Below are 13,097 nucleotides of genomic sequence, written 5' to 3'. Positions count from 1 at the left end.
TTCCAGTAACCCATCAAGATAAGGTCAAAATGTAGCTCCAGGCTAGCACCACAGAGATAAGAAACTCTTGGTCTTTCTTTAGAATTCACTGCATTGGCTGCAAAGGACAGCTTTATAACAGGACGGTCGTGTTAATAAAGGAATCTGAAGCAGAAAATTGCCTTTTCTAATCTGCTACAACTGCCTTGTTTGAGTGAAATTAAAGGTGAGGTCTTATTAGAAAAACATTAGCCGTGCTACTTTGTTAGCCACGTTTGAGGGAAAAACACATTCCAATTGCTCCTGCCCGTCATGGTTTGCATCTGTAAGCATATCGCGGAGAGAGAATTACGCTCTAATCATTAAAGCTTCCCATTATTTTCAGCCTCTTTTTCTCAGAATCGGGGCTTTATGAAGAAAGCATGACTTGCGAGCCGTTACCGAGACTATGTGGGGAACAAAGTAATATAAAGAAAGAAGAAAGTAATAAGAAGGGAAGGGATGATAATGGTGTAGCATTTATTATTCTCTGCGCATGAGAGGAGAGAGCAAAGTTATTAATGTGTGCTGTCATGGATTTAAGGTCTTCAAAAACAGCACAGTGAATTTTCTGAAGAGTGAAAGTGGAGCCGAATTCACAATGGCCTAGACTACAGCTTCGGAGCCTAGGGGTTGTGGCTAAGTTGAGATCTAAAACAGTTGTGCGTGAGCGCATTGCGTTCCAGATCTCTCTGACGCACTCTCTCGCCGCGCGTCTCTCGTCGTTTGAATTGCTTTTCCTTTTTCTTCTCTGGTCTTTAAAAAAAATTGCTTCTCCTCTTTCTCTTCTCCATCCCTCTGTCCCTCTCTATTAGGTGTGGACTTGGTAGTGACATTATCTGGTGTCAATTTCTGCTACTCCTGATCATCCTCTTCCTCATAAAGCTGAAACATTAGTGAATGGAGGTATTGTGTGAGGAAGGGTCAACAGTGCTAAAACCATTTAGACTGGCTCAGGATCCTATTACAGCTACTAGGTCATGGGACGACTTTTAGCGAGTTTAACGAATCCTCTTACACAACTTCTCACCCCAAGGAAGTGAATATGATGTACTATAGGTTAAGACTCGTTCCACGTGGGCATCTGGAGACGAGGAGCGAATGTGTGTCAGTATCTTTGCAAGGGACATCACCTGGACCGGACTTTCTGGGATTTTTTTACTTTGGGTCAGCCCTGAATCTTTTGCGATGGTGGACACTTTTTATTTTTGGATTGTCAACTGAATGTGCCGCTTAGTTCATAGAGCCGTGGTTAGGTGAAAAGTCTACCAACTGTTAGAATACATGTAAAACAATTGCTGTGTGGTCACGTGTGGGACAGCGCCATTTCGCTGCTTTGATACAAGCATGGGAACTCATCTTAATAAAATCAATCAATGTCCCATTTTAGTTTTCACTGAACTCCGTTCAGACATTTGGTTACAATCAGGCTGGGAAATGTTAGCGAAGTTGAGGTGGGTGCTCATGGTCATCAGTTTAGCAATTTAAAGCAATGCAAATCTTATCTACACACACAATTATGCCTATATAGCCTATACATGAGGTTTTCCTGAACTTCCCAAAACTTCTCTGATGCATTTCAGTCACTTAGCCTACTGATGCCAATACACACGTTTTACACCTCTCCCATAGGCTATTCAAGTCATAGAAACTGTGCTACAATGGTTAAAAAAAGGTCATACGGGCTACATAGTTTCTACAACAATGTAGCTAAAACCATTATTCTCTTGCAATTGTAGGCTACTTGCCGATAGATTATCTAACCTCATATGGGGTTACTGACCACAACCCATTGAATTAATAATAAGTATGGTTGATTATTTGGCCTTGGGGAGAGCACAGTGCATGGAAGAAAATAGTATCGGGACAGGGTACTGGAAGTGATGTAGATAAATTGAAACACATTTGCAAAATTAAATAATTACTCCCGTCTGTACAGAAATAAATGAAATCATTAAAAACGACTACATCAGAGAGCATTATCGAGCCACAGAGGATCAATAGCTTCATTAAAAAAAAATTGCGGTGGATTGTGTTTTAGCACATCACAAGCGCATATAGGCCCACAGCCTGCTGTCAATGTGGCTCTGGTGAGGCTCCTGCGCTATGCTGTCAATGTGGCTCTGGTGAGGCTCCTGCGCTATGCTGTCAATGTGGCTCTGGTGAGGCTCCTGCGCTATGCTGTCAATGTGGCTCTGGTGAGGCTCCTGCGCTATGCTGTCAATGTGGCTCTGGTGAGGCTCCTGCGCTATGCTGTCAATGTGGCTCTGGTGAGGCTCCTGCGCTATGCTGTCAACTATGACCATGTTCCCAAAAGTCTTAGTTTCTATCACGCTGTGCCATTTTGAAAACCATGTCACGAGCTGATATTGGGATCACACCAGCACACTATCAAATGATTTATGACTGCAATTTTACTTTACAACTTAAATCAACCAAAGAAATGTTTGAAAACTCATCAAAAATGTACTGACATGTCATTTGAAATACAAACAGCAAACAAAAAAACGAAACAAAAAGACTAAAATCAACTAAGAGCAATTTGACAAACCACGGCAGGGACATGCCAAGTGAAATGAGTAGGCTCAAACGAGGGAGGATTCTATTCCAGGAACTGAAATGGCTCATCGAAGATAAATATATTGGAAATTAATATAAATATAAACAAATGTATATTTAACACAGCAAGAAAATATAAATGGAGAAAAAGATGGCTATTACCTCACATAGAGATGTGTCACTGAGGAGAGATGTCATTTGGGGGAAGACTAAGTTTGGGAGGAGTAGGTGAATGTGGGTGGCAAGATGGGTGAGGGGCTGAGACATAGGTTTTGGAAATGGAACTTATAAAGGAAAGATTAAGACTTAAAAAAAAGCCTGAAGAAAATCACAGAGGAGAGAAGCAAGCCGAAGGAATTATGCAGCTTTCAGGCAGATTTGTGAGAATCAGCACTCCTAGCCAGAAGTGAAAAGAAAAGCATTCTGGTTATTCCGATTCCTTCTCTTTTCAAGGAAAATAATGACTGGTGCTGCATAGACTGGTAGTATCTAGATACCGACAGTGCCAGCGTGGTGGCAATCACTGGCAGAATAAAAATGTCCTGTTTTAAAAAAAAACATTTAACAGGTGGCGGTTTCTGAAAAGCACTGTCCAAAGCACGACTGTTCCTTCAAATCCCCATCACTCTCCCTTTTCTAAGTAAATATTTCATATTAATGACCGTCTACCAATAAATTGTCCACCAATGGTCTTGAACAAAATAGATCAGAAGTAGCCTTTAAAATATATATTTTTTTTAAAGGGTGGCAAGATTTCACATACCTGAGGTGAAATAAGAATGACATGTGTATATGTTGCTATGGTAATACATGATGAACAGCAGGAATTAGCCCACATTCTCTAAACGTCACTAGTATCGCTCCATGGCTGCAATAGCACGGCATATTCATTTGTTGAACCCATTCTCCTTGCGGTGTGACTGATTAACAGTAATAACAAACCCGACTACACAGTAAAAGTGTCGGGTGGTTAGCTAATGAATGGTTTGCTGACACCCATTTCAGTCAGTTCTCAAAATAAGCGACTTACTTGATATGGGCCTCGGCCTTGTCGGCTGCCTCGTTGTACTGCTCAGACGTCTGCTGGTAGTAGTCGAGATTCTGGGACAAAACACACAAACATTTGAGATGACAGAGTAGTTGAGTTACACCAATTATCCGGTAACATCTGTACAAGTACCTGTCTTGGGGTTACGACTGTTCTATTGATTTGCGAGCTCTGATAAGCCCGCTAAGCTAAACACATCTTAAAATGTCAAACTCATTAAAATGGGGGGGGGGGGGACTTTCGACCGAACAGTGTCACTAACAAATCTGATCATTGACGTTCTGGTGGATCGCCGTAAGGTTTGACTTAATGTGTGCAGAGGTGGCATTTAAACAGCAATTACATCATGAAGAGAAACTTGTACTTAAGAGGGCATGTACTAGGTTTATCTACTCTATTCTGCTCTAATCGGTGACCATCATGTCAGGTTTACCGCAGTCCTGTAAAAAAAAAGAAACGCGGAGCGAAGTAAAGAACTTGCTTCGATTGACAGTCGAACTGGGCTTCGTCATAACTCTTCCCGAGTCCAAGCCCGTTCACCTTCGAGGTGAACGTTCAGCGTAGTTGTGTAACGTACTGCGTATGCCAGTACAATAAAATAAGTGCACCACTCAAACCTTATCCATTCTTCTTTTTCTCTCTCTCTCACACACAAGACACACGCTCACCACATGCACCCCATAGACTTCCACTTCATTGTTCCATGCAGTAATCACTATTTAAACCCAATAACCATGGTCCCGACTCCCTAGTCATTTTCCTTAATTATCCCCGATATTCCCAATGGGTAGAGAGATAGGGAAGAGGATAATTGAAGTCAGTAAGCGGGAAAAGAGATGGGATCAAACATGAACCTCCTCTACAATCCCACCCACCTATTCCCACAGTCATTTTCACATTATTCCACACACTCTAATAATGGATTGGATTTATATGGGGCTTTTATGGGGGGGGGGGAACTCATCTTATCCTCTTCTTATCCACTACCAATGGAAGGGTTACTCTGATCCCTATTCCTTATAGCCAGGATAACGTGTCGTCTAGAAAGTAATCCCTCCTAATACCAGTCGCTAAGATCTAAAAATGTCTCTCTCTCGCTCTCCTTCCCATATGACAGAGTTGAACCTCAAGATCGCCAAGACGAGATTCTCTCTAAATACATTTGCCCAAGTTAAGAAAGTTCTTCAATACCATTGTAGAGACAAAGACAATGGTAGGTGGTTGTCAGCTGAAATAGAGCACACCATCATCTGCCCAGCAGGAGTTCATCCCTAAATCCGCAGTCTATAATCCATTTTGACTTCACTCCAGTGTCCTCCTGCTTTGCTGCCGTGGTTAAGTGTGAAGAATATCACGTCTCCCAAGGTGGATGAATGACGCAATGGTACTGTCCCAAATGGCACCCTATCCCCTAAGTAATGCACTACTTTTGACCAGGGCACATTGGGTTTGTCCGTAGTGCACTATGCAAGAGGGTTCCATTTGGGTAGAATCCCAAGTAGTACTGCCAGTGATCAGGTTGAGGAGCTGCACGGTATAGGATTAACCATGGAGGATTTGGCCACTGTAGTCTCTAAATCTGCCCATTGACGGTGCATCTGGACTGGGCTGAAATGTCACTTCTCCGGGGGGGGGGGGATTCAACGGGCATGAACGAGGGAGCGTTAGCCTCAATACAGACACTAGCAACTTAGAGCTAGTTAGTTCCAAGAGCTCAATGGGAATGCTCGGTGGATGACATTAAAGGGAAAGTAGCCAGGCTTGTGAACTTAACGACATGAAAGGAGACCCACTGGGGCTGGTGCTTTGTCCCAAGAGGTGCAGAAGACAGAGGCTATATGAGGTGGAGAGAGAAGGGCGACCAGTGTGTGTGTGTGTGTGTGTGTGTGTGTGTGTGTTGGCACAGATGGGAAGGTGAAAGGGTTTACAGACAGCCAACTTCTAATCCCACATCTGGCTCATAGACCAGCCTCCAGACACACGTACACACACAACTCCACCAGCTTCAATCCACAGGGCTGGATGAATGGAGAGTTAAAGGATAAAGTGATGGAGACATTGGAGGAAAGTATGATGAGGTGTTCCAGAAACAGACACCTCTCTCTGGTCAGATGTTCACACCACAGACCCTACTGACGGAGGGATGGAGGAAGAAGAGATGGAGGAAGGAGAGACGAGGAGAGGTGTAATGGGAACTGAGAGAATGGGAGTGTGTGTGTGGCTGGTTATACACAACAGTAACGTGGCTCAGTTGGTAGAGTATGGATGATGGCGAAGATACAACACTTGTCTGAAGCACGATCCAAGCGCTTGGCAGCCATTTTCAACAAAAGGAAGGAAGGAGAGGAGAAGGATTACCCTTAATGGTGGGAATGAGCAACGGAGAAAGAGAGGGATGGAGAAAAAGGGGGGCCTTGTTTAGGGATTATCGCACAGTATGTGTAGAGTGTGTACAGTGTGTACCTGTGTGACTGTAAGCATGTTGATGGGCATGTTTGTATGTGTGTGTGTGTGTGTGTGTGTGTGTGTGTGTGTGTTTGCGCATGCGTGCACAGCATGGCGAGGGGCTGATGTCAGGATTTGGCGGGGGGGGGAGTTTCACGCTTTAAGTTTGAAAGGCAGAGGGATTATTTTCAGTGGTGGAATTCGACAAATGGAAAGGAAGGGGGATTAAAAAAAGTTGCATTTTAAAAGATGACTTGTTTACAGATATGTTTTCACACAGCGACGACTTCTCAAAGATACATGGAAACTGAGGACCGATTAGTAAGCATATAGGTGCAGAGAGAGGAGAAAAAGAGAGTGAGTGTGTCCCTCTAACGGGGATTCAACACACACACACACCTCTTATCAAACGATCAGAAGCCCCGAGTTAAGCCAGAGTCAAATATTGATTCAGGAAGATCAGACAGCAATTAGCTGTAGGATTTCTCCACTAATCTGTGTGTGTGGCTCGGCCTTGTCACTGGAGAGAGACTGACTTGATCAAGACATCAAGCCTGTGCAGGTGTATGTGTGAGTGTGTGTGTGTGTGTCTGTGGCAAGTGCTGTCTGATTGTTGTTGTTTGAATGCATGTGGAAATCAATAGAAAGCCTATGAGGGAGAGAATGGCTGTTGGGTTCCTCTAAGGTTAACGCATTGCCTGTCATTCCCACGTGGACAAAAGGTTTGGTTAGCTACAGCTCTTTGAGATGTGCTAGAAGCCTTGCTGGAACAAGCTATGCGCCACGCAGTGTCTTTGACTGAGTTGATTGAGAGACTCGCGCTAGAAATGCTACTGACTGTGAGAAAACGGTGCCTTGCGTCGGAGTCAAGTGACTCGCTTATGAAAGCAGCAAGCATTCAGAACCAGGAACTATATTCTCCTCATCTTACTGGTAAGCAATTTCCACCAAGGCAGGTACAATATAATAGAATGCAAGTAGGGAGATAAAGAAAGAGGGGCATATGATGGAGGGAGGGAAGAAGGAATGACAACAAAGGAAATAAATAAAAGAGGGGGAGAAAATGAAGCAGTGGGAGTTGCTGGGGGAAGAAGTGTGAACACCGGCACAAAATACACTCTTTTTAATGAACACTATCCAAATCACTCTATACTTCTCACTCTCCCTTTCTCTCCATATCTCCTCCTCATCCACAGGCATGCTTATGGTCCTTCAGCCAAGGCAAAGACAATGGCTAGGAAGACGGTTAATATTGAAGTGTGTGTACGTGTGCGTGTATGAATGTGTTTGTACGCCAAGCGGTTACAAGGATATGAAGGTGTGTGTGTGTGTGTGCACGCCCTTAGACATGCATTTCATCTTCCATCTTAATCCAAGTGTTGTCAGAGATAATAAAGCGATGGCCTCTTGGCCAGAGGGATCCGCAGAGGATGGCTGGGAGGGTGTGGGTTCTACGATGAGGCTCACCTTTCTGGACTCTTCGGACTGGTCTTTGGGCTCAAAGTGACAGTCACACACAGTCACACTCGTAGTCAGACTGATAGCAGTCGAATTTGACTCCTTTTCAAAGTCACCTCTCTCGACTCTTGTGACTGGTCATCTGACATCAGTCAGACACATAGCCGTAGCCAGCCGAGTTGGACTTCTCCTTATCAGACAGTCAGAGTAGCCAAAGTCATAGTGACGTGACATTTGGCGATAGAAAGATATCCAAGGTGTCTCAAAACAATGCATCTTTACAGCAGGTGGGATTGTTTATGAGGAGAATCTTGGCTTGGTCTCTAGACCCTCATTCGAGGGTTTTTCTTTATTTTTACTATTTTCTACAGTGCCAAGACTGAGAAAAGCTGCCATCAAGGCTACTTTTAAGAATCTCAAATATATTTTGATTTGTCTAATACTTTTTTGGTTACTACATGATTCCATATGTTTTATTTCATAGTTTTGATGTCTTCACTATTATTCTACAATGTAGAAAATAGTCAAAATAAAGAAAAACCCTGGAATGAGTAGGTGTGTCCAAACCTTTGACTGGTTCTGTATATATACACAATTATAAAAAGATAAACATAAATTATTCCATGTGAAAGTGATATTTTCAGATGAAAATGTTTCACATATAAAACTGCAAATTCGATTTTTACCTGATTGTTTTTGACATGTGAACTTGCACTTCCACAAAAAAAGATTGAATTTAACATTTACTCCAATGTTTGTAAACAAAGCAAACATAAACAAACACTGTATAGCCTAAAAACATGGTTAAAACTATCATTTTGATATCATGGATGGTCAGCCCCATCCCTCAGCTTTTTACTGAAACTGTGGCAGGGGAGTCACTTTGTTAATGTTTCAATTAAAGATAGCTGCTTTAAAAAAACACATTTCATGGACTAATATTGTTATTATATGGTGCAATCCTCGAGTGAGTTACTTTTGTGCCAATAATACCAAGCAAAACTTCTGAAGTCGAGAACAAAATTCTTATTGGAAACAAAACTAATGATAATGAAAGCAATACATAAATCATAGCAGTGTCCAAAACCATGTGTTCTTTCATATATAGATTTATTTTTTTAACCTGTTAGAGCTCTAGGGGCGCTATTTCATTTTTGGATAAAAAACGTTCCCGTTTTAAGCGCGATATTTTGTCACGAAAAGATGCTCGACTATGCATATTCTTGACAGTTTTGGAAAGAAAACACTCTGAAGTTTCAGAATCTGCAAAGATTTTGTCTGTAAGTGCCCCAGAACTCATTCTACAGGCAAAACCAAGATGATGCATCACCCAGGAATTAGCAGAATTTCTGAAGCTCTGTTTTCCATTCTCTCCTTATATGGCTGTGATTGCGCAACGAATGAGCCTACACTTTCTGTCGTTCGCCCAAGGTCTTAGCAGCATTGTGACGTATTTGTAGGCATATCATTGGAAGATTGACCATAAGAGACTACATTTTCCAAGTGTCCGCCTGGTGTCCTGCGTCGAATTCGGTGCGCAATTGCCAGCTGCTTCTACTTTACCATTTGATTCAGGGGAGAAAGCATGTGTCCAAGAACGATGTATCAATGAAGAGATATGTGAAAAACACCTTGATGATTGATTCTAAACAACGTTTGCCATGTTTTCAGTCGATATTATGGAGTTAATTTGGAAAAAAGTTTGCGTTTTGAGGACTGAATTTATGGATTTTTTTTGGTAGCCAAATGTGATGTATAAAACGGAGCTCTTTCTAATACACAAGGAATCTTTTTGGAAAAACTGAGCATCTGCTATCTAACAGAGTATCCTCATTGAAAACATCAGAAGTTCTTCAAAGGTAAATGATTTTATTTGAAGGCTTTTATGTTTTTGTTAATGTTGCGTGCTGGATGCTAACGCTAATGCTAACGCTAAATGCTAACGCGAAATGCTAACTCTAGCTAGCTACTTTTACACAAATTATTGTTTTCCTATGGTTGAGAAGCATATTTTGAAAATCTGAGATGACAGTGTTGTTTACAAAAGGCTAAGCTTGAGAGATGGCATATTTATTTCATTTCATTTGCGATTTTCATAAATAGTTAACGTTGTGTTATGCTAATGAGCTTGCTGATAGATTTACACAATCCTGGATACAGGGGTTTTTTCATAGCTAAACGTGACGCAGAAAACGGAGCGATTTGTCCTAAACAAATAATCTTTCAGGAAAAACTGAACATTTGCTATCTGAGAGTCTCCTCATTGAAAACATCTGAAGTTCTTCAAAGGTAAATGATTTTATTTGAATGCTTTTCTGTTTTTTTGTGTAAATGTTGCCAGCTGAATGCTAATGCTAAATGCTACGTTAGCCATCAATACTGTTACACAAATGCTTGTTTTGCAATGGTTGAGAAGCATATTTTGAAAATCTGAGATGACAGTGTTGTTAACAAAAGGCTAAGCTTGAGAGCTAGCATATTTATTTCATTTCATTTGCGATTTTCATGAATAGTTAACGTTGCGTTATGGTAATGAGCTTGAGTCTGTATTCACGAACCCGGATCCGGGATGGGGAGATCAGAAAGGTTAAGGGTGTGCGTGTTTGTTTAGCAAGTAGTTTAGCCTCGGGCAAATGTTTTATCAGGTTAGATCAGTTATTGGTGCTGAAGAGTGAAGATCTGTTTCGTGCAGGGATTTTGTACAGTTTCACCAGTGCGGTTTTGATATTAAAACTACCACCTCGTTTCACTCTAAGCCATGTAAGTGGAGGCAACATTTAACAAGACACTTCAAAAGTCGCTTTTACGTTGGGGGAAAATATCACAGGTACATTAGTGCCGAGGGAAGAAGAAAAAAAACGGAAGAGCTGGAACGGAGGTCCTTATTTCTTAAAAGCTCAAAAGCACTTTTGTGTTGTGTTTTATGACAACTGTTTTACAAGGTCCTGCAGAGAAACCAAAGGCAGGTCAATTTGATTAGCCACTAAGTCCTCTTTCAGAGACCACGCTTGTTGAGAACGTTTTCGAGTGCTACTCTACCAATAGAAGCCGTATTTCTGAACACATAGAAAAACATTCAATTCATTTCAAACTAACTGCTGTGCACTCCGTGAGCAATTATTGGACATCAGTGTGCCAAAGAAATGCCAGGCATGAAATAAAACCGGCAGATGCTCAGGCCCCAAAGGACAGGAGTTGCTCATCCCGGTCCTATACGATTCGCCTGGTTCATTAAGTGCCAAAATCAATACGTTTGCAATATGTTAGATGGACCTCATATTAGACATCCTTTGTGCTTTATTTTTATTTTTTTGTTGTTCTCTTTTGTTGTGTTGCTTCTACTGTAAATGTGTCGCGATTTTAAAGAGAGTTTGATTGCATTTGTTTTCATGAGCACACATCTGTAGAACTTCCCTCCGCTCCTATATACTTTGCAGTGTCGTCCTTACCTTCTTCTCCAAGATGTGTAGCTGTTCCTTGTAGAAGGCCGCCAGGTGTTGCAGTTCAGCCTCTTTCCTTTCCAGCTGCTTGGCCTGAAAAGGACAGAGAGGCGGGAGGTTTGAACACGGTGGAACGGACTTCGGTAGAAGGTGGCTCCTCTAAAACAGCTGATGAGCGTCTGGCAGATTCAACGGAATTTGAATAAGACCTTGCTATTTTTTTTATAAAAAAATAAATAAATATTCTAACAGAGCCTGAAGCGGTCACTGAAAAGTGTTTAAGACATCATCCCAAGCATCATTGTTATCAATGGCACTAATGGACTGTATCGCAACGGGAACATGTACAAGGTTGTATTCCTTTTCTACAGGTGGTTGGGGGGGTAGGGCTAGGAATGGGTTTAGCTCGAGGATAAGGTTAGTGAATCGTTAGTTTTAATACTTTGTCGACGGTATGCTGAACACAATATAAACCATCTACGGGGAACTATCCAAATAAAATAAAAAGTGTTAGCCTACATCTCTACACTTTTTGAGAGTAGGGTCTGATCTCCTCTGTAACTTACGAGACCACACTGGAGTGGCTGTGTGTGTGACTGCTGCGTGAGTGCCTGTCTGCGTAGACCCTGCTTCCTGATACATCGCAACGGCAAGGCAGCGGCGGCAGCAGCAGCAGGCAGCGGGTTATGAGGTGGAGGCCCTCAAGCTTTAGAGCCCACTGTGGCAAAGCTGGAGCAGAAACTGAGGCGGAGACCACAGCCTGGCAAAGGCTTGGCAGCATGCAAAATAACAAGAAGAAATGTCAAAGCTCGTAGCACTTCACTTAAACCCCCCCCCCCCCCCCCCCCCACTCCAGACAATCTATAGCTGACATAAGGTCAGCGACAGGAAGTCAAAGCTGCCAGTGTTATATTTACACAACATCCTTTTCCTGATGCACCGTGTCGGATGTAGGCTAATAAGCAGTCCGCTATCCAACTGCGTGCCTTTGTAAATAGCAGCTATGTCAGCTGACACTGCTATCAATTGCCGTTTGGCGAGTTCAGCTGTTGAATTGCATTGCTGAACTAGACTCGACGTCAAGAGAGCTTTAAGTGAAGCGGTACCGTTTAGTCAGACAAACAGGCAAGCCCACGAGGCGATGGAAAGATGGAGCAGAGCTGCAGAGAGAGAGAGAGAGAGAGAGAAGAAATGGTCAATGAACATGAGTCAAGGCCTTTACGAAGCATTATAAGCACAGCCTATAGGCAGAACGGCGGCTATGTGAAGACGCCACTCTAACTTTCTACGAGCCGTCTGTCTAATGCATCTGTCTAGTCTCTTATAAGTAGCCATGAGGTGTTACGAATCCTTACAGCAAGTCTTATAATGCATTATAAGGTGATGAAAGGCAGTATACGCTCATTGGGTATCCCATTACGAACATAGAAAGTCTCCTTCACAAGCTGTCAGTCTCTAAATCATGGCCTGCCTAAATACACAAAGGCTGGGCATGCATACAGTTACGAACAGGACTACGTCCAGGATCCATATTCCAGAATAGGAGGAAGTCGACAACACAACAGCATATCACGACATGCCCTTTTTCTGCCAAATCATGCTGAGAAGAAGGGAATCGTTCTTATTCAAGTGACGATAGAAGTGGAGGGTGGATTGGACTGGGCTGGATTTCCAGAGTAGACACAAGACCATAGCGTTCAGATTGAGGCACTCCCGGTGGTGGCCAAGAAACACAAGAGGAAGATGCTCATTCAACCGTCCACGGGGATACAGGTCGTGTGTGTCTTGTCGTGCTTTAGTGCAGCCTGCACATTTTCATGTAATGACATAAAATGTTGACTGATGGTTGGTTGCTGTATGTGCAATATGGTGCGATGACATTTACCTTTTGGAGATCGATGACGCATTCTCGTGTTACGGCACCTTCTCTTCACAAGTGCAGAACAGCGCACGCAAACACGCACGCACACATCCCACCCCCTACATACACGCCTACATTACATCCAATGTAATCACCCCCCCCCACACACAACCTCCGCCACTCACTTTCTCTCTCTTCAACTCCAGCTGCTGTCTGTTGTGAGTGAGGCTGGCGGTGGTGGGGGGGCGAGAGAATCACCTCAGCCCAG

General features: G+C 42.8%; 1 protein-coding gene across 2 annotated transcripts in view; it reads right to left on the bottom strand.

Moving 5' to 3' along the window:
• The window catches only part of LOC110493975 (MICOS complex subunit mic25a), a 60,267-nt gene that overhangs the window by 29,024 nt on the left and 18,146 nt on the right, over positions 1-13,097 (bottom strand). For both annotated transcript variants that reach the window (XM_021568613.2, XM_021568614.2), the window contains 2 exons: positions 10,978-11,061; positions 3,608-3,678 (listed from right to left, as the gene is read on the bottom strand). In XM_021568613.2, the coding sequence (XP_021424288.1) occupies positions 3,608-3,678; positions 10,978-11,061 (155 nt within the window). The remainder of the gene's footprint in view (positions 1-3,607; positions 3,679-10,977; positions 11,062-13,097) is intronic.

Source organism: Oncorhynchus mykiss, chromosome 17, assembly GCF_013265735.2.
Source record: "Oncorhynchus mykiss isolate Arlee chromosome 17, USDA_OmykA_1.1, whole genome shotgun sequence".
In the NCBI taxonomy this organism is placed as follows: domain Eukaryota; kingdom Metazoa; phylum Chordata; class Actinopteri; order Salmoniformes; family Salmonidae; genus Oncorhynchus; species Oncorhynchus mykiss.
This window is presented reverse-complemented; position numbering and strand designations above follow the sequence as displayed.